The 21,479-nt window shown below is 39.2% G+C and overlaps 1 protein-coding gene across 3 annotated transcripts in view; it reads right to left on the reverse strand.

Annotated features, from left to right (window-relative positions):
- Positions 1-19,368, reverse strand: part of PPP1R12A (protein phosphatase 1 regulatory subunit 12A) — a 165,649-nt gene extending 146,281 nt beyond the window's left edge. For all 3 annotated transcript variants that reach the window (XM_068971175.1, XM_068971174.1, XM_068971173.1), the window contains exon 1: positions 18,999-19,368. In XM_068971175.1, coding sequence (XP_068827276.1) covers positions 18,999-19,235 — 237 coding nt within the window. In that variant the 5' untranslated portion in view covers positions 19,236-19,368. The remainder of the gene's footprint in view (positions 1-18,998) is intronic.
- Between the last annotated feature and the right edge of the window lie 2,111 nt (positions 19,369-21,479).

Genomic DNA, 21,479 nt, shown 5'->3' on the forward strand with positions numbered 1-21,479 from the left:
TAGGCTGAGTAGTAGTGACGAGTATACAGTGGTTCATCCAGAGGTTAATCCATATAATCCTGCTAATATTCATGTCAGATTTCTGTCACGTTGACCACAAAGATCTAACAAGAGCCTGTCCAAGTGCGGTACTGCAAAATCAAGCTACATTTGCAAAACTTCCCTCATTTGAACTTGCTAACCTTGCCAAAAAAATGAAGTGAAGATAGGTCAACATAAAACTTGTTTTCAGAAAACTCAAATTGGCATCCAGTGATTAACATAACCTCTTGTAAAACTATCCACTTAATAATGGATGTTAGAATTCTGCCAGACAGAGTAGTAGACCATTTCTAACAAATGCACAGGTAAATTAAATGCTGTACCACCAGTTATTTCATTTCCTTCTTCCCAGTTTTGATCCATTTCACAACTCCTAACAGCCCTCTTTTCACTGTCTTCAAAAATGTTTTCATAAAATCCCTGTAACTTTAGGCTTCAACATTCCTGATTCTATACTTAGAGATTTGTAGACATTTTTGCAATTCATTCTTCAAAGAGATATTCATTATTAAGTGGTTTTCATATTCGTATGAAACAAGGTAAAAGAGCTCACCATATAAAAATTGCTTTTCTAGCTTTAAAAATCTCTTTGTTCTTCAAGACTATCTGCCATGGGCCCTCCCTGGTGGTCCAGTAGTTAAGGATCCGCCTTGCAAAGCAGGGGACTTGGGTTTCAATCTCTTGTTGGCGACCTAAGGTCCCGTATGCCATGGAGCAACTATGGTTGTGCCATAACTGCTCAGCACAAGCGCCACAACTACAGTCTGCGCTGCAATGAAAGATCCCTTGTGCTGCAACTAAGACCCAACACAGCCAAATAAATATTCTAAAACAAACCAAAAACTCCAACTATCTGCCTTTTTGGAAATTATGCTTATTATTTTCTCAGTAGTCTATTTGCCAAAAGCTTCAAAATACATCCAACTAAACTCCTAATTCATTTTCTTACTTGTAAAACTCTCCCAAGGTGACCATCCTAATGATAATCAGTCTTTCCTTATGAAATAAAAGGTTCAGAGAAAAGACTGGCATAATACAGAAATACTTAACCACCAACAGCAGCTTCCTTGAGTGGCTAAAGACTAAAACACTAATATTCATTGTGTCAATGTCTCTATATTGAATCCTGAATACATTACTGGAAGCAGCCATTTAGGCATTTTCCTCCAGTCCAGATTTATCTTCATTACTTTTTTCTGCTTGTTGTAAACAACTCAAAGATGGCATAATCCAAAATATCTATAATTCCCTCTCAGAGATACCCATTAAGATTTACTTTCTATGCAAATATTTCCCCCCAAATGGAATCATATCATACATACTGTCTTACAACTTTTTGTCACTTAAGTGTATTTAAAAGGGAACAATTCACATATCATCAGTCAATCTCACACATAAAACAAACATATACATAATCTTCCTCCGTCACTAAGTAAGACTGGCTTTAAATGTCAATGGTAAGTTAAAAAGGGCAGAAAAGGGACGTCCCTGGCAGTCTCATGGCTAAGATGCCATGCTCCCACTGCATGGAGTCCAGGGTCTACCTTGGTCAGGGAACTAAGAGCCCAACCGCCTCATGACACGGCCAGGAAAAAAAAAAAGAGCCGTGGGGGGAGGGGTAAATGCCACGATAATGCCTCATGGCATGGCCAGGAAAAAAAAAAAAGCTGTGTGTGTTGGGGGGGGGGGGTAAATGCCACGGTAATTTTGAGTTGAGGTTTAGTATATAACAACCATTCAACCATTTCCTATTTCATTTAAGCTAAAACAAATCCAATGATGCCTGCTCCAGGTCAAAATAAACCACATAATCTTTTTGTAGAACTGCTACTTTTCTCACTAACTGTGCAACTTAAAAAAAAAAAAAAAAGTTAAATATGCAAAAAAAAGTCACAAATATTCAAAGGAACTCTAGAAATATTTTGAGCAAAAAAGAAAAAATGTATCAATGTAAAAGTTTCTTGCTTAAAAACAGTATTTTACTTTTATTTTTCCAGAAAACACAACTTTGTAAATCTAAAAACTGAAAAAAGTTGAGAGACCTTTTTTTCTTTTCTGGCCACTCTGCAAGGTTTGCAGCTACTTAGTTCCCCAACCAGGAATCGAATCCATGATCCCTGCAATGAAGTCTGGAGTCCAAACCACTAGATTGCCAGGGAATTCCCAGAGAATGTTGAATGATTTTTTACCTGTACAATTTTAGCAAAAACAAACATACTTTGGAGAAAAAGTACTCTCATTTTAACCTATGACCTAATTTTCACAGTGATTATTTAAGGCAATAAAAGACTTCTGGATTGTTACTACTACCACTCCTTTATTGCTTTCCAACAGTTCTGTGCTCTAGCTCTCCCCGTACCCCTGAAAATACACACTCCACCTTCTCCTACAATATCATAAAAATAAATTTGACTTAAAGTTCTTAATTAATTCTTCTGAAGTGAAAGGCACACAAAAAACACACACAAAAAATTTCGCATGTGTTTTTGGATAGTTCACCAAAACCCTAAAAAAAAACCTCTAACCACGAATCCTTATCCTGTGGTTTCCCTGCGGCTTTGTAAATTCACTTTTGTTTGTTACTCAAATACACCTAAGAAAATAGACACATCTAAGGAAACAGACAAAAAAACTCTCAACGATTTTTATGTATTATTTGTAAGCAAGCCCCCTCTCAATATCCTACATATCCTTTAGCATATATTTCACACTTGACTTTAATTTCTTGTTTACTGCCTGTCTCCCCAAATAGCATTCAAATACACTCTGCCTCTGATCTATAGAATAAGCACAAAGTAAGCATTAACTGAATGAATACACTCTGTGAAAAGCACTCCATTCACCTAGTTGTCCAAACTGGAAACCAAGTGCACACGCATCTTTGCTTCTATTCCCTCAAGTCAAACCACTTCCAATTCCTACCAATTCTGTTTCTTGAATATGTCCTGAGTCCATCTACTATTTTCCAACTAGACTGCCACTAAGCTAGTTCAACTCTCTTAGACTACTCAAGTTTCTGAACTAGTTTCCCTGCCTCAAGTCTTGTCCTCTTTTCAGCTGCATTCTCCACGCTGCACCCAAAGTGACTCTTCTTAAAGAGAAAATCTGATTTTCTCATTTAACCTGATAAAATCCTGCAACACCTCTACATACCTCCAGCTCTTTGCACATACTAGTCCCTCTCTCTGAAATAGTTTGCTGTACTCTCTTCTCTCTTACAACTTTGCTAACTTTTACTAATCACTCAACAGCTAAAAAAAAATAACTTTCTTCAGGAAGTTTTCCCTTTCCCCAAAACAAGGTGAGATGTGCCTTCATCAACTTCCATACCACTATGTACTACAACCATTATATATCATTACACGTAACTGACATTAATGTGTAATTTCATTAAATGTGTAATTTCCTTGTATGAAAAGTGAAAGCATTAGTTACTCAGTCATGTCTGACTCTTTGTGACCCCGCGGAGTGTAGCCTGCCAGGTTCCTCTGTCCATGGAATTCTCCAGGCAAGAATACTGGGGTGGGTTGCCATTCCCTTCTTCAGGGGCTCTTCCCAACCCAAGGACTGAAACCAGGTCACTGCAGTGTAGGCAGATTCTTAACCATCTGAGGCACTAGGGAAGTCCCATAATATCCTTATATTTATCCCTATATCTAATACACTGCAAGCTGTGTTAGGGCAGGGACAATAACAATAACTGGCCATCTTCTAGGTAATCATAACTACACTGATGAATACTAAGCCTAGGCTGGGCCTGGGGAACTGGTAGAAGAGAATTACAGCCTCAATTTTTAGTGGTGAATAGTGATAAATACATAAAAAATACAACAGCTTACTATAAATTTATTCATACATTATATAACAACCCATTTCAAATGTAAGAACAAAGTTAGTGGAGGTGATGGAATTTCAGCTGAGCTATTTCAAATCCTAAAAGATGCTGCCGCTAAAGTGCTGCACTCAATATGCCAGCAAATTTGGAAAACTCAGCAGTGGCCACAGGACTGGAAAAGGTCAGTTTTCATTCCAATCCCAAAGAAGGGCAATGCCAAAGAATGTTCAAACTACCACGCAATTGTGCTCATTTCACATGCTAGCAAGGTAATACTCAAAACCCTTCAAGCTGGGCTTCAAGAATGCGTGAACTGAGAATTTCCAGATGTTCAAGTTGGATTTAGAAGAGGCAGTGGAACCAGAGATCAAATTGCCAACACCCACTGGATCACAGAAAAAGTAAGAGAATTCCAGAAAAACATCTGCTTCATTGACTACGGTAAAGCCTTTGACTCTGTTGATCACAACAGCTATGGAAAATTCCTAAAGAGATGGGAATACCAGACCACCTTACCTGCCTCCTTTGTGGCTCAGCTGGTAAAGAATCTGCCTGCTATATAGGATACCTGGGTTCGATCCCTGGGTTGGGAAGATCCCCTGGAGGAGAAGGGAAAGGCTACCCACTCCAGTATTTTGGCCTAGAGAATTCCACGGACTGTGTAGTCCATGGGGTCCCAAAGAGTCGGACACGACTGAGTGACTTTCACTTTCACTTCATTGACCTGCCTCCTGAGAAATCTATATTCAGGTCAAAAAGCAACAGTCAGAATCAGACACAGAACAATGGACTAGTTCAAAATTGGGAAATTATATTGTCAGTGACAGACTTTATCTTCTTGGGCTCCAAAATCATTGCAGACAGTGACTGCAGCCATGAAATTAACTTGCTCCTTAGAAGAAAAGCTGCGACAAACCTAGACAGCATACTAAAAAGCAGAGACATTAATTTGCCGACAAAGGTCCATGTAGTCAAAGCTGTGGTTTTTCCAGTAGTCATGTACAGATGTGAGAGCTGAACCATAAAGAAGGGTGAGCACCAAAGAATTGATGCTTTTGAACTGTGGTGTTAGAGAAGACTCTTGAGAATCCTCTGGACAGCAAGGTGATCAAACCAGTCAATCCTAAAGGAAATCAATCCTAAACAGTCACTGGAAGGACTGATGGTGAACCTCTAATACTCTGGACAACCTGATGAGAAGAGTCGACTCACTGGAAATGATGCTGGGAAAGACTGAGGGTGGGCGGAGAGAGGATGAGATGGTTGGATGGCATCACTGACTCAATGGACATGAGTTCAAGCAAACTCTGGGAGATACTGAAGGACAGGGAAGCCTGGCATGCTGCAATCCATGGGGTCACAGAGAGTTGGACACCACTGAGCAACTGAACTAAACTGATTCCAAGTGTGTAACTGAAAGGTTTTGGTATATTCAGAGTTATGCAACCATCACCACAATTAATTTTAGAACATTTTTATCACCCTAAAAAGAAATGCTATATCTATTAGCAGTTATATGGGAAAAAGACATATATTTCCCCATTTCCCCTCAGTATCTTCAGCCTCTGGCAAACACTAATCAACCATCTGTCTCTATGTATTCACCTATACTGAACATTTCATATAGTGGAAACCTATAACGAAGTGGTCTTTCGTTAGTAGTGTCTTTTACATAGTTTAATGTCTTTAAAATCCATCTATGTTGTAGCAAGTATCAGTACTTAGTTTCTTTTTATTGACCAATAACATTCCACTGATTTCAATAACAAAACAACCACATTTTACTTATCTATTTATCAGCTGACAGACATTTTGTATTGGCTCCACTTTTTGGCTATTATCCATGAACATTAAACACACATTTTGTTCTCAGTCCTCTTGATTACATACTGCGGAGAACTGCTGGGTTACATGGCAACTGTTCTGCTGCACCATCTTCCATTACCACCAGCAGGGTAGGAGGAGTGCAATTTCTCCATACTCCGGTCATACTTGTTATTATCTTTGTCTTTATTATAGTAATTCTATTAGGTGTGAAGTGGTACTCATCATGGTTGTGATTTGCATGTTCCTGATGGCTAAGCAATTTCACTTTATGCTGAACTCTGTGAGGGTAGTGTTGGTATCTCTTTTGTTTAAAGTATATCCTTCCAGTTCTTAATAGTGTGAAACACGTAATAGGCCTTTAATTATGTTAACTGAATATATAAAAAGATAAGATGAGTTTAGAAGTATTTTTTTTTCAGGTGTGCATGTTAAGATACTGACTGTATGTTGGAAGTGGAAGGAAAAAACACAAGACCCTGAGATTGTAGTTTAGTAAATGGAAGACAGATGATGTAAAAAATAAGATGTATATTACATAAAAAGGAAAACAGAACATATAAACAGAACAGCTGAAACTATAAGAATGAATGATATGGAAAAGAAAAAATAGAGACACACAGAGAACTTCGGCGTTTCCCAGGTGGTTCAATGGTAAAAGAATTTGCCTGCCAACGCAGGAGACGAGGAGTCGATCCCTGGGTCGGGAAGATCCCCTGGAGAAGGCAATGGCAACCCACTCCAGTATTCTTGCCTGGAAAATCCCATGAACAGAGGAGCCTGGAGGGCTACAGTCCATGGGGTCTCAAAGAGCTGGACATGACTTAGCGAGTAAACAACAAAACAATGCAAGAAAACTTTGGAACATTTTTCTTCAAGAAAGAAAAAACATGGTTCACTGGTAAGAAGCCGTCTGCCAGTGCAGGGGACGTGGGTTCAAACCTTGGTCAAAGACTCCACATGCTGCGGGGCAAGTAAGCCCCTGAGCTGCTGCAACTACTGCAGCCAGCGTGTCCAGAGCCTGGGCTCCACAAGAGGAGTCACCGCGTGAAGAGGCCCATGCACCTCAACCAGAGAGAACCCTGCGACAGAGAAAGCCCACGGGCAGCCACGAAGACCCAGCACAGCCAAAATAAACAAATAAGTACAGAAAATTTAAGAAGAAAGAAAGAGACCAGAAAAGGAAACCAAATAGGAGCATTCAGAAAACGAGGATGGAACAGGGTCAAGAAAGAGTCAAGCCACTTGTTAAGTTCCTTGTAACTGAAACACAGCTTTCTCAGGGATGACGTTCCTGATATTCTAAGTTAAGTCCTCCCAGTAAAAAAATTCCTTTCACCCTAGATCTCTATTCTACATTTTTTGGCGCCTCCTCTTGATTATACACTACATGCAGAGAGGGATCTTGTGCTAGGCAGATGATTATTTATTTATGAATGAGTTAATCACTACATGAATAACAGCATCATTTATCAGTAAATACAAATACTGTGTAATATTTCAAACAACTTCCAAACAAACTTTGTTAACACAGAGTAATAAAAAAGATTTTTGTATAGGTACCTCAGAGAAGGAAGATGACATCATCCCATTATGAAAGCAATATGCGTGTCAGCCGGAGTACTTTCAGGGTTAGTCTTCTGTGTTAAATATACTAGAGTGAGCGTGTCAGAGCTCAGTTGCTAAGACACAGCCAACTCTTTACCACCCCAAAGACTGTAGCTAGCCAGGCACCTCTTCCATGGGATTTCCCAAACAAGAATACTACAGGGGGTTGCCATTTCCTACTCCGAGGGATCTTTCTGACCCAGGGAGTAAATCTGCGTCTCCTGCATTGGCGGGTAGATTCTTTACCACTGTGACACCTAGGAAGCCTGCATATACTAGAGATTTTACTAAAACTATCTTCTGAATAAACAAGCATTAGAACAGCATGCTATCTTGGGCAAAACATAAAATTGCAAGTAAAATCTCGAAGAAACAGTCTGAACAATATAATTTCATGAGTAAGATATAGTATAATGTCTACCATTATCATGAGAAATTGAAACCACACTATTCATCATCAGACAACTAGGAAAATAAACTTTAGGAATGTGCATGTGTATTCACACAGTGGACCTAATATTCGTTATCACAGAATTATTTCTAAAAATGTATAATTTATTATATGGTTATAAACCAGAAAATTAAATATCTCACTTTTATAAAATTATATATCAGATAGAGACAGATAAAGGGAGTCTACTGAAGTTTTCAATGGGGGCTAGCTAAGCTCCATGCCTGAAAATTTGAATAGCATTGTTCTTTTTTTATATTCTTCTATGAGTCTTTAATTACTTAAATAATTATTCTTCTTCAATTTTTGTTTCAGATAAAATACATATAAACAACAAACTTGAAAGTAAGCCATGTTTAAAAACAAAAAAGAGATGGTGAAGACAAAGAGCAAGAGTAGAAGGCAGTTACTTGAGTAATTTTCATGATAATGCTTTTCTCAACCACAATGAGAAAAATCAGAAATTTAAAGACATTTTAGTGTTTAGAGAAAAAAAGATGGCTGAAAGAGTTAAATAGCAATAGACATTCTGAAAGGGAAAAAACTTGAATATGAGGCAAAATTTTTATGCAGATCATTTCACACAATTAGAAAGGATATAAACTGTGGAACATATATCATCTGTTCTAATCTTTTAAGAAAAATGGTACAAATGAACATATCTTTGAGAAAAATCAATAATGAAATACAGAGTCATGATTTAGCAACAGCAGCGTCAAAATCTTTTGTGGAAAACACATTCATTAAAAAAAAGACATGGTCAATTCACAAGCTATGTAAGCTACTGACTTGTTTCATGCAAAATTTAGAACAGAAACAAACAGTACACAATGTTAATCATAAAGAAATTCTGAAGCATACTAAAGTTCAAACAATGCAATTAAGAGTTGACTAAATCCAAGATGACTCTTTATGACCATGTTCCAATTAAGAATAACCTTTTTAGAAAATACCATTCAATTACTGACAGTATTTAGTAACCATGATTACCCAGATCTACTTTAATCACCAGATATGTCTCCAATGTCTATCATTTTCAAAATTCACAAACTCTCCCCTAAAAAGTAAACACACAGGATATTCAAAAGAAGCTTCTGGAGCTAAAGCTCCAATATAAAAGTTTCAGAAATGTTCCAAGCAAAAAGCAGAAATACTAGATTAATTTTAGAACCATCTAAAATAATTCTGAAGGCTAATAAAATGTATATACTTTAGTTTGTTTACTACAAAGTAAAGGTAACTGATGTGTGTATTTGTTTTAACAGTTATTCCAGGAAACTATACTTTCCCATATGGTTAACTTCTAAAAAGGTATCAATTCGCTAAATTTCTCCTTCGCACTATTCAAGTATTCAAGAAAATGATATAAACTTTCTACATTAATAGCTTCTGCACAACAAAGGAAACTATAAGCAAGGTGAAAAGACAGCCTTCGGAATGGGAGAAAATAATGGCAAATGAAGCAACTGACAAACAACTAATCTCAAAAATATACAAGCAACTCCTGAAGCTCAATTCCAGAAAAATAAATGACCCAATAAAAAAATGGGCCAAAGAACTAAATAGACATTTCTCCAAAGAAGACATACAGATGGCTAACAAACACTTGAAAAGATGCTCAACATCACTCATTATCAGAGAAATGCACATCAAAACCACAATGAGGTACCATTTCACACCAGTCAGAATGGCTGCAATCCAAAAGTCTACAAGTAATAAATGCTGGAGAGGGTGTGGAGAAAAGGGAACCCTCTTACACTGTTGGTGGGAATGCAAACTAGTGCAGCCACTATGGAGAACAATGTGGAGATTCCTTAAAAAACTGGAAATAGAACTGCCTTCTGACCCAGCAATCCCACTGCTGGGCATACACACCGAGGAAACCAGAGTTGAAAGAGACATGTGTACCCCAATGTTCATCGCAGCACTGTTTATAATAGCCAGGACATGGAAGCAACCTAGATGTCCATCAGCAGACAAATGGGTAAGAAAGCTGTGGTACATATACACAATGGAGTATTACTCAGCCATTAAAAAGAATAGATCTGAATCAGTTCTAATGAGGTGGATGAAACTGGAGCTGATGATACAGAGTGAAGTAAGCCAGAAAGAAAAACACCAATACAGTATACTAATGCATATATAAGGAATTTAGAAAAATGGTAATGATAACCCTGTATGCAAGACAGCAAAAGAAACACAGATGTACAGAACAGACTTTTGGACTCTGTGGGAGAGGAAGAGGGTGGGATGATTTGGGAGAATGGCATTGAAACATGTATACTATCATGTAAGAAATGAACTGCCAGTCTAGGTTCGATAAAGGATACAGGATGCTTGGGGCTGGTGCACTGGGATGACCCAGAGAGATGATATGAGGAGGGTGGTGGGAAGGGGGTTCAGGATTGGGAACTCACGTACACCCGTGGTAGATTCATGTCAATGTATGGCAAAACCAATACAATATTGTAAAGTAAAAAAATAAAATAAAGAGAAAATAAAAAACTTTCTACAATCTTATCATTTTCTTTTGTTAGGCAACATGCTAAACATGTATTTTCAGCTCGAGTTAATAATCAAGTCAAAGTAACACTTTTTAGTCAGTGACGCTATCTCCCTATGGAATATCTCCCTCAATGCACATAATACATTTAAATAGATTACCCAAAAGGTGACAGCTGAGGAATGCCTTCATTTCTTTCCATGGTTTCTATTGAATGTAATTTGAAAAATGCCTATATAATAACACATGACAATGTGGAATGTCTCCACCCATGAAAGAGCATTCAAGTCAAGCAAGCAAACGTAGGGCAGTAATACAGAGCTCAACTTTTGTCTTTTTGTGGTTAGCCAGCAGAACAATGAAAAGATAAACAACCAAAATACTAATAAGGTCAGAAAAATCCTGACATACAGGGATCCAAAGTGAAAGTGTTGTTCAGGGGAAAAGTGTGAATAAAATCATTAGAAAGTATGAATTAGCTTCTAATGACAATATGCTAGGGGTTCCATTTCTAAATCAAGCCTGAGTGAGTTGTTTAAAGAAATTCATTTCTTAAAGTATGTTACATAAACTGATCAAAATTCTACTTATTGGTAATCAGAAACACATTCGTTGCCAGAAAAAATCTAAGATCCTGCTAAGTTCTGATTGTAATAATGGTTACCTTTACACTGTAATTATAAACTAAATCATCAGTATAAAGAATCCGCCTCAACACAGGAGACCCTGGTTCAATCCCTGGGTTGGGAAGATCGCTGGAGAAGGGATAAGCTACCCACTCCAGGATTCTTGAGCTTCCCTTGTGGCTCAGCTGGTAAAGAATCTGCCTGCAATGTGGGAGACCTGGGTTCAATCCCTGAGTTGGGAAGATCCCCTAGAGAAGGGCAAGGCTACCCACTCCAGTATTCTGGCCTGGCGAATTCCATGGACTATACAGTCTTCAGTCCATGGGGTCACAAAGAGTCGGACATGACTGAGTGACTTTCACACACTTTTTCATTAGAATATTTTTAATGTTTGCTAGCTATTAATATTTACTCACACAAATTGTCATCATTTTGTTCTCTATGAACTATGGTCTTCCCAAGATTAGTCTACTGTGTTCATTTTTTAAAAAATCAACATTTACTGTGTACCCGCTAAAATAAAATGCAGACACCAAAGGGGATTTACAGAAAAATTAATCAAAGTTCCCAACTGAAGGAATTCACTATTCTGTCTGGAGATAAGATACACTAACAATAGCAGGTAGTGTGCAAGTGCCAAACTTAGGGTTTAAACAGTAAGGGAAAAGAATTACTGTGCACCCCAGTGGTCAATGCTTTGAGCTGTGCCTTAATATAAATAAGCTGGGAAATACATTCCAGAGACCGATCACACATGCAGCGACTTATGTAAATATAAATATGAAACCAGTGGTTCCTACAGAAAGCTTTCACCCATCTCCTGAATCTCTTCAGATAAACTCCTTTTTTGCTCCTTATCAAATGATCAGGAACAAGGCACTTGCATCCTGTGACACTGTATGTCACCACCTGTACTCTCTCCCGTGTCTACCAAATGGAGAACGTCAGGAATAGTTGTGAAATCTGCTCACCTTCAATTACTCTTACTTCATGAATGAGTATCAAGCACATGTGTTCTCAGTATAGCAATAATCTTACAGATTGATGTATGAGTCCCTACTGTCCTTTATTTGGATACTAATCCTTATTTTGTTAAAGTATTTCTTTTATGAAATGATGACAGTAGGTGACAAAGCTGTTTGTTTTTAATGCCCTAACACAACAACAGAAAAATTAGGTTCTCCTCTGTCAGTCATAAAAACAAAAACCATTTTACTGGTCAATGAAATGTAAAATTCTGGGAACCAATGACTTGATAGGCAACAAGTAAATCATGTTTCAAATGGTGCTCTCATTCATTATCAACAAGAAAAAAGAAAATTCTATTGCCTTTTCCAAGGAAAGATCTGAAATATAATTTCGCTAAATTTTGCAAAATCATTTAAGGAACAGAATATTCTTATGACTTGAATATTCCTACTAACTAAAGGCTTCTGATTAAAATCAAACATGATGAATATTTAAAAGTTTTACTAATTCAGAAGTTAATTCAGGTAACTTTACTAGCATTTCATGTGAAGTCTTAAGTCCTAATTTTAAGTACCAATAATCACTGTATAGAAAATTTCAGAAGATTAAGCTAAATGGTGGTGACAAGTCAGTGCTTGCTTGCTTGCTTTCCTCCTTTAATTATCACTGATAAACAGTTTACCTATAATTTGTATCTTTTCATTGAAAAAGTTGTATGTGTAATATGAAACATTTACTATAAATGAGTATATAAAAATGCCTAGAGCATTAGTATAAGTTGCTATTAGGACAAAGAAAAATTGAGATGTTTAAAGACTAAGTAAACTCTGTTCTTTAAAAAGAGTTCTGTGGCTGTTGTAACTTCCTTTGCACCTTCCCAAAGCACTATTATGCACATAATGGTCATCAGTGAAAAACAATCTTCCTAAAATTCCTAAAATTTAGGATAGATTTTGAGACTAATTTAGATATAGTATTACTGCATTTCATTTACCACAGAAAGCTCTTAAAAGTTTTGACTAGCTAAAATAAAAGTAGATGAAGAAAAATTATATCTGTGTATACATGTTTCATTTGATTCTCTGCTAATTACCATAGAAAATTCCAATTACTAATCATCAACCATAATGACTGAAAGATTTAAGAATACTTTCTTCTTCAGACTTAAAGGCCATGAAGCATAGTGTTAACGCTTCCCTGATGGCTCAGTGATAAAGAACCCACTTGCCAAGCAGAAGACCAGGGTTCTATCCCTGGGCTGGGAAGATCCCTTGGAGAAGGAAATGGCCACCCACCCCAGGACTATTATCTGGGAAATCCCACAGGCAGAGAAGTGTGGCGGGCTACCATCCGTGGAGCTGCAAAGAATCGGACAAGACTTAGTCACTAAGCAGTCACAGCACAGTGGTAAATAAGTCTAGGCTCTTATATACCTGTGCCAGAACCAAGCTCTGCCATTTATTATCTTGGTAACCTTGAGCAAGAGAAAAAGGACTTGTGAGAATTAAGTGAGATCTTGGTTATAAAACTATCATAGTATTTCACAAGTAACAAATCCTCAGCAAATGTTCACCAGCCAATCCGCCTTCTCAACGCAACACTGAGATAATGTAACACTACACAGTCAACTGCAACTTAGAAGAAACTCCAAAGGACTGATGGAGATCTTAAACTTTTCAAGGAGATATATGCCAATACTGCATTTACCAACATGATTATGGAGCACCCCCACACCCACACCCCACCCCCAAACTTTCAAAAGAAAAGTGGAGTGAAAACTACAATTTTCAGCAGGTAGGAAGGTAGAGAAAATAGCGACTCTGGGAAATGTCAAGAAGTAACATGTTACAGAAGGAACAAAACAATGTTCTACATCTTACCTCCCGCCAAAGGCTTCTAAGGGTCTCTATTTTTTCTTAATTATCTAACGAGACAGTTTTTAAAGTACATCTCCTATGTGAACAGCACTGTAAGATGTAAGAAACAGATAATCAAAATAACTTTTTTCCCTCTATTCCACCTAATGTTTCTACCTAGCTACACTAGAAAATGCTCAGTCACAGCTTGCAGTCACACTGTAGCTGAAAGCACATGAAAGATGGTCTTGGTTATGACACTGCAAAGTCAGACCACAAAACTGTTGCCAGGAAGTGCAAAAGCATCAGCTGCAGAGAAGGCATTATAGCAGCGGCGCTGTGGGCACTGGTGATCTACCAGTGTACCCCATATATGGCTAGGGTTTTCCATCTATTTGCAGGAAGTGAGGGGCCAGTTCAGGGTTAGTTTTGTTTAGGTTTTATTTTTTATGGTTAGGATGTTTTCAATAAAAGGTCTGAAGAGCAATAAGCAATTTAAGTTATGTAGAACAAGTATACTGTACTTTTTTAAACACAGATTTTAATATTGTTTATAAGAGATCCAATACATTCTTCCAAGATCTTACTATCTCCCACCAAAAAAATAGTAATTAAACAATTATAAACTTTACATTCAGTTTTAAAGAGATTTCTCATATATAACAATTACACTATTCTCTAACAAGAGACTCTTTAAAATTATAATAGCATAGAACATGGATTTAATTCCACTCTGTAGTATTCTGCCATAGGACCTAGTTCAGATCTTTATAAAGGTAGCAAATTAATTGATAAAGTGAGTATTTTTCTATCTCCAGGTAAACTGGTTTAGGGTATTTTTTTAATAGGAAGAAGGTTAACATTTTAGAAAGTTTAAATCTCAAGATATTAAAAGTATCTGTGGAGAAGATTGACAAGTTCAACCATGTGCTAGAATTATACTTTAAGTATCTGGGTGTGAGTGTTTGAATGATTCATCTTACGACACACAAATAACTATAAAACTTCCTATCTATGATATGAGGTAAAAGATAAAATTAATCATTCTTTACTGAGCAGCTACTATGTGTCAGGATGTCGAAATATAAAACTGTGGAAGATTGGGTCCTTACAGTTGCCTACAGGGAAGACCAAATTTAAAACACACGTTACTCAGTAAGAAACATTTTAATAGCAGCAAAAAAGCAAGACATAAGGTAAAATGAGTATCCAAAGGAGAGTCTCTCCAGTGAAACAGTATTATACAAACTCGAAGGACAGAAAGAGCATTTCTGGATTGCAACTCGGTCGAACCCTAAAGAATGACCACGATTTTGACTGGCAAAGAGGGAAGCAGTATAGTGGTGGAAAAGGCAAGACCGTAGATACATAAGTAACAAAAAAAGTAAAAGCTGTAACACAGTGGAGATGCATGGGGTATAAGTAAAGAATGAAACACTTTCAATCTGCACTTTCGGAGAGGAGTGGCTCGACTGAAACGGTGCTGTGAGGAGATTAATGTGGCAACAGCATGAACGCTGGACTGGATCGCCATGAGAAGAGGCAGGGGAAGCAAGGAGGCTGTTACTGTACTCTAGGCATAAAGATAATAAAGGGATGGCCTAGACTGATGATAGGAGTGGCAAGAATTGATGAAAAGGCAGTTATGAGTACTGATTGGGTATATGTAGCCAAGGGGATAAGTGGATAATTCAAATGTTCAAAGCTTAATCTAGAGATTAATGACATGACTGTCATCAACAGAGACATCAATGAGAATAGGCTTGGTGAAGAAAGAAAAAATTTCATTTCAGGTTGAATATAAAGAAATTCCTGATATTGATGTAAATAAATAGTTGCTATTCTATGGCAAAGGGGGTGGACCTCTATTTACTATATCTCTACTTGAAGATATATTTCAAATATAAAATCACAATATATTGAATAATATGTTACTTAACACTGTTTCATCAATCGAAAAATAGAAATGAAGGACTGGAGCTCTGCAGCAGTGTTTGAACTGGAAACTGACTTGGAAGTCACAGATATAGAGGAAGCAGAAATCAAAAGGCTAAACTCAAACTGTTAGAAGAAATCTCAGTGTTATATTTTATACACACCAGTATCAATAGGAGAAGGAAATGGCAACCCACTCCAGTGTTTTTGCCTGGAGAATCCCAGGGACGAGGGAGCCTGGTGGGCTGCCATCTATGGGGTCGCACAGAGTCGGACACGACTGAAGTGACTTAGCAGCAGCAGTTATCAATAAGATTCAGCAATAAAGCATTCTACAGAAAACTATTATTACTCTCCTAAAACCTTTATAAAGCATACTGAAATATAGATACAGATCATATAGTATAAAACTCTACCAGGTAGGTCTTAAATCAAAGCTGAGTATTGGCCACTAGTAAAAATGAAAATCTACTGTAGACCTCAGTTCTAAAAAATCAGAAGTTTATATTGTAACTTCAGTACTGTTTTCTAGCTACTGAAGGGCTTAGGGAAAGGGGGGCTATTCCAGAGACCAAGGTAGGAAATTTGTAGAAAACACTGTGTTTTCTGCTTTAATAAATGACTTATTTTTATACCCTCCTAAGAAGATGAAACTGATTATCTTTTGTAACTTCTAATGAGAAAGAACACTCAACCAATTAAAGAAATTTTTGAATATATGGTAGTCACATTAAGATGGAAGTAAAATACTAAATTAAGAGGTGTATTTGTGGGCTGTAAAGTTCCTAAAATTTTTCTCCTGGCAGTGAAAATTTACGACAATTGATCAAAATCAAAAATGTAAATGAACAGTCCAAAAGACTAACCAATAATCAATCTAGTAAAAAACCATTCTGGCTGTTCTATGTGCTTTCAAGAGGTTAAATTAAAAAAAAAAATTATTCAAGGGCTATTAACAAATCAATGGGTCAATTTTAGCTTTTACAATTTAAGTATTTAAAGCAATCAATATTCAAGAGATTTTTAAGGTTAAAATTGTCCTGTGATTATTTTTTTATTTATCACCTTTCACTATCTGTTGTTATGAATTTGCCCAAAGCGAACTCCCTGTTCTCTGTCAGAAAGGCAAAAAAAGTACAAGAGTTAATAAAAGAGAAATGAGGGTGTAAAAAACATGGTAAAAATTTTAATGCTTGATATTTTAAGACTTTGGCTTCACTGAGTTAAGGAATGGGCAAATACATACATTACAAAAAGATATTATGCAAATAGTTATGCATAAACTTGGAAACTTCTGCTTAAGCCTTTGTCAGCTAAAACAAAATATCTAATAAAGACAACACCTATATAATGCCAAACTAACCACTGAATTCAGTTAATCAGAAAGACACTGGTAAGTCCGATAATTCTTGCAACATGTCCAAATTTAGAGGAGAAAATAAAAAAACTCTTAAGAATCCTGCTAGATATATTTTCTCTACCTAAAATCAATAGTAATGTAAGTATTAAAATTTTTCCCCTTTCTCCAAGGCAATATAACTGGGTTCTTCAACATCCGTCATAACTTTATATTTCTATAGAACAATTTTAATAAAACATACTGTTATTAATCTTTCTGAATTAATTTCATACTAAACCATGTAAATTACACTTGAAAGAAATTTGAAAAGATTCACCTTATATAATTATCATTTCTAATACCAAAAGTTTCTTTCATTTCAACATCATGTTTTTAGAATCTAGAGTTATGCTATAGCTTAAAATAAATCAGTCAAACAAAGTTTGTTTTACATTAGACGCTAAATTAATGGAACAGATAAAGCTAAAGACCATGCTGTATTTTTACTGGGTGCCACATGCTAAATTCCAGATTTGTCCTGCAATTTGTCAGTCATTATAGTTCATCCAGGCAACTTGTAAACAAAGGCTATAAGCCAAGTTTGATATGAGAATTGAATTAAATAAAACTTAAAAAGGTCATCATTCACTAAACAGGAAGCAGTAAAAAGGAAAAATGCCACCACACACCTCTTTTAAAAAGGCAGCAAAGTATTATGCATGAAATATCAACGAGTAAGTTTCACCCTCCCAAACAAGTTTTTGTTACAGTATTCATCGAAATAAAGCTAGGATCTTTCCACCTATCACCAAGGCAAATTTGACTTAGTTTACAAGTCTTTTTCATTGTAAGGGGAAGCTATTGCTGTAAAGTTGTTTTCCAGTCATTCCAAGTTGCCCACTAAGAAAATGTAAAGAGTTTACGTTTTGACACCTATTACCCTCACTGAAAAATTGCTTTTTATTCAGAACTCTACGTGGTTGTGTTGCTTTTGGCCTGTTAAAGGCAAAGCAACATTATCTCTGGATTGCCAATAGTTTCTCCTTATTTGGCTAACATTGAGAGATCCCAATCAGACTACTATAAAACTTTAACATGCACAAAGCATCCATTTTGAGAAAAGTTTGTGACCAGCTTTCTTTTTTCCCACCCCCCCTTCCAAAGAAAAACCAGAGCTTGGAAACTGGCTTTGAAAAGACTGCCTCGTTATTTATTCTTCTCTTTCTAAACCCAACACACACTCCAGGAACTGGGGCCAAAGGATCTCTGACACTGCGGCAAACTCGACTCGGAGTAAGACTCTCTTCCGTACGTTCCGGTCCCGCGGTGGACAAACCCTTTTAGAACGCTTCCTTACACTACCCACTTTCATACTCTCCCTTTCAGCCGGTGCAGATCAGCTAATTACATCGTTTCCCCCTCCCCAGAGACCAAGAGTAATAAAAGAGAAAACAGGAAACCGTCCGATCAGGGCACTCGGCTTAGGGCACTTGATTACTATTATTATCATCACCATTTGTAATCAAGTCCTAAAAACTACAACAAATCCAAAGCCCACCTAACAAGCCAAAGACGTCCTTCTACCCAAGTGTCCCTAGGGCCTCTTGTTCGTCGTTATTTTCAGCATCCTCCGTCCCCCTGGCCGATCACCGACGCCTGGGACGCAGGCACAACCCCACTACACCCCTCCCCATCTCGACCCCAAATCCCAAACCCACGTCCACAAATGGCCCTGGGGCCCCAACCTGACCACAGGCCCGTTTCCCCTCGGCCCCGGAAATCGCCCGTTCCCTTACTCCACCACCAACCGGTCTGAAGGGGGCCTCAAGCCTAGAGCCCTCCCTCCACCAGCTCTTTCCCTCCCTCCTTCGCGGGAAGCCGCCCCCTCACCCCGCGGCAGGGAGTCTCCCGCCGCCCCCAGCCTCTGGAGACCAGGAGCGGAGGAGAGGCCCGAGCGGAAGGCCGACGAGGGCTCGCAGGGTCGGGAGAGCGGCGGCGGGGCGCACAGACCTGGTGCAGGGCAGTGAGTCCGTCCACATTGGCGTAATTGATGTCGGCGCCGCGGTGCAGCAGCTTGAGAACCTCGTCCGTGTCGCCGCTGGAGCAAGCAGCCAGGAAGACGGCGCCATCATCGAACTTCACCTTGGTCTTCTGGCGCTTCACCACAGGAGGCTCGAGGTCCGTCTCGGAGCCGATCCAGCGCTTCAGCTGCTCGTTCCGCTTCTGCTTCGCGTCCGCCATCTTCATCCCCTCTCCTGCCGCCGGGTCTTCTTATCGCGAGGGGGGGGAAGGGGGAGGCGGAGAGGGAAGAGAGGGGAGGCACGGGGTGTGTGACTGTTTCTATGAGTGCGGCCAGAGGAGGGCTGGGAACCAGGAGGAGACGCTCGAGACTTCCAGTATCCCACAGAGCACTGGGGCGGCGCGCCCGGCCGAACGGACCTCCCTTCCTACCTCAGAAGCCCTCCCGCCCCCGGCCCGGCCACCCGTCACCGGCGGCCAATCTAACGTAACTTCGCGAGATCCGGGCAGGGAGGCGCCCTTCGGTCAGTGCGCATGCGCTCTGGGCCTGTGCCCGCCCCAGGAAGAGAGCGCCCGCGAGCTGCGGCGGGGGCGGCCAGGCCACCGGAGGGAAGCGGGTGTGGTCCGGGCCGCCTGGTCTGCAGGGGCTGGGGCCGACCTGGAAGGGCGGAGACAGGGAAGGAAGGTTGTCCTGCCCCGCAGAGAGCTCCTGGGGTTCCAGAGGCCAACCGCCGGGCCGTAGTGCGGCCCTGCGGGACAGACCTGCTTCCTGGGCTGTCTCGGCTAGGCCGAGTCGTTTCCTCAGGGCGGAGGATTTTCCTATTGGCTGCGTTGTTTGAATGGAATGGAGGCTAGATAGACAGGTCATGAATTAAGCGCTAGCGATTTCCCTTTCCAAGGAACTCACATGAACTTTTAAAAGCGGGGTCTGTGTTTCGAGGTCTTTGGTGGTAGTTACACCAGATCTCAGCCCAAGGTGACCGCCTGGTGACAAGGGTTGACCTGCAGTAATTGCAGTAGCTTTCTGCCAGCCTTCACTTATAGAAACATCTTTCTTCGTATGCTTGTTTTTTCTTGCTTTGGGGTGTATGTGTGTTTCGGGGGGGCGGTATTTGTTTTATTCTCTCACGCGTATTTTGGGTCTTCTTTCCCTTGAATTCTTCAATCCTGTCTCCCCCATCTCTGAGTTTAGCGCAGCCTTGTTACTACTGGTCCTGACTTTTTAAGGGATTTCTGGTTCCTGCTCCATTGCTTTCTAATAATGGGTAAAGCTCCAACTGCTTCTAGAGTTCAAAAGAAATGTTAATATTACGCAAATGATTTAACCGGTATTTATTGAATACTTACTATGAGCCAGTCATTGTTCTAGGTGCTGGCGTTGTAATGACGATAACAACATACTTAAACCACCTTTTGAGGTCACGTGTTCAAAATACTTTATCATAATCATAAAAAAGGCTTTTAAACTTTGTCATGTATGACACCCTCCCCCGCAACACACATCAGTTCAGTTCAGTTCATTTCAGTCACTCAGTCGTGTCCGACTCTTTGCGACCCCATGAATCACAGCACGCCAGGCCTCCCTGTCCATCACCAACTCCCGGAGTTCATTCAAACTCATGTCCATCGAGTCGGTGATGCCATCCAGCCATCTCATCCTCTATCGTCCCCTTCTCCTCCTGCCCCCAAAACCTCCCAGCATCAGAGTCTTTTCCAAAGTCAACTCTTCACATGAGGTGGCCAAAGTATTGGAGTTTCAGCTTTAGCATCAGTCCTTCCAATGAACACCCAGGACTGATCTTTAGGATGGACTGGTTGGATCTCCTTGCAGTCCAAGGGACTCTCAAGAGTCTTCTCCAACAGTGCAGTTGAAAAGCATCAATTCTTCAGCACTCAGCTTTCTTCACAGTCCAACTCTCACATCCATACATGACCACTGGAAAAACCATAGCCTTGACTAGATGAACCTTTGTTGGCAAAGTAATGTCTCTGTTTTTGAATATGCTATCTAGGTTGGTCATACCTTTCCTTCCAAGGAGTAAGCGTCTTTTAATTTCATGGCTGCAGTCACCATCTACAATGATTTTGGAGCCCAAAAAAATAAAGTCAGCCACTGTTTCCACTGTTTCCCCATATATTTGCCATGAAGTGATGGGACCAGATGCCATGATCTTAGTTTTCTGAATGTTATACTAGTGTGTTTTGAGCCATGTATTTGTAATCACCAATTGATAACTTTTCTAAACAATACAATGTTTTCATTATTTTCTAGAGCATTTAGACCAAAATAAGAAAAGTCATAAAAGCTTTTCATTGAATGGAACTTGAAGGATCATCTAGACTGAGTCCTTGAAGAACTAATTGACTTACCTAATTTTCCTCAGCAGTGGGATTAGGAGTCCTTCAGCAAATATTATGTACTTGTACTGGGTTAGGCATTGTTCTAGATGCTGGAGATACAACTGTGAACAG

Source organism: Capricornis sumatraensis, chromosome 4 (assembly GCF_032405125.1).
Source record: "Capricornis sumatraensis isolate serow.1 chromosome 4, serow.2, whole genome shotgun sequence".
Lineage (NCBI taxonomy): Eukaryota > Metazoa > Chordata > Mammalia > Artiodactyla > Bovidae > Capricornis > Capricornis sumatraensis.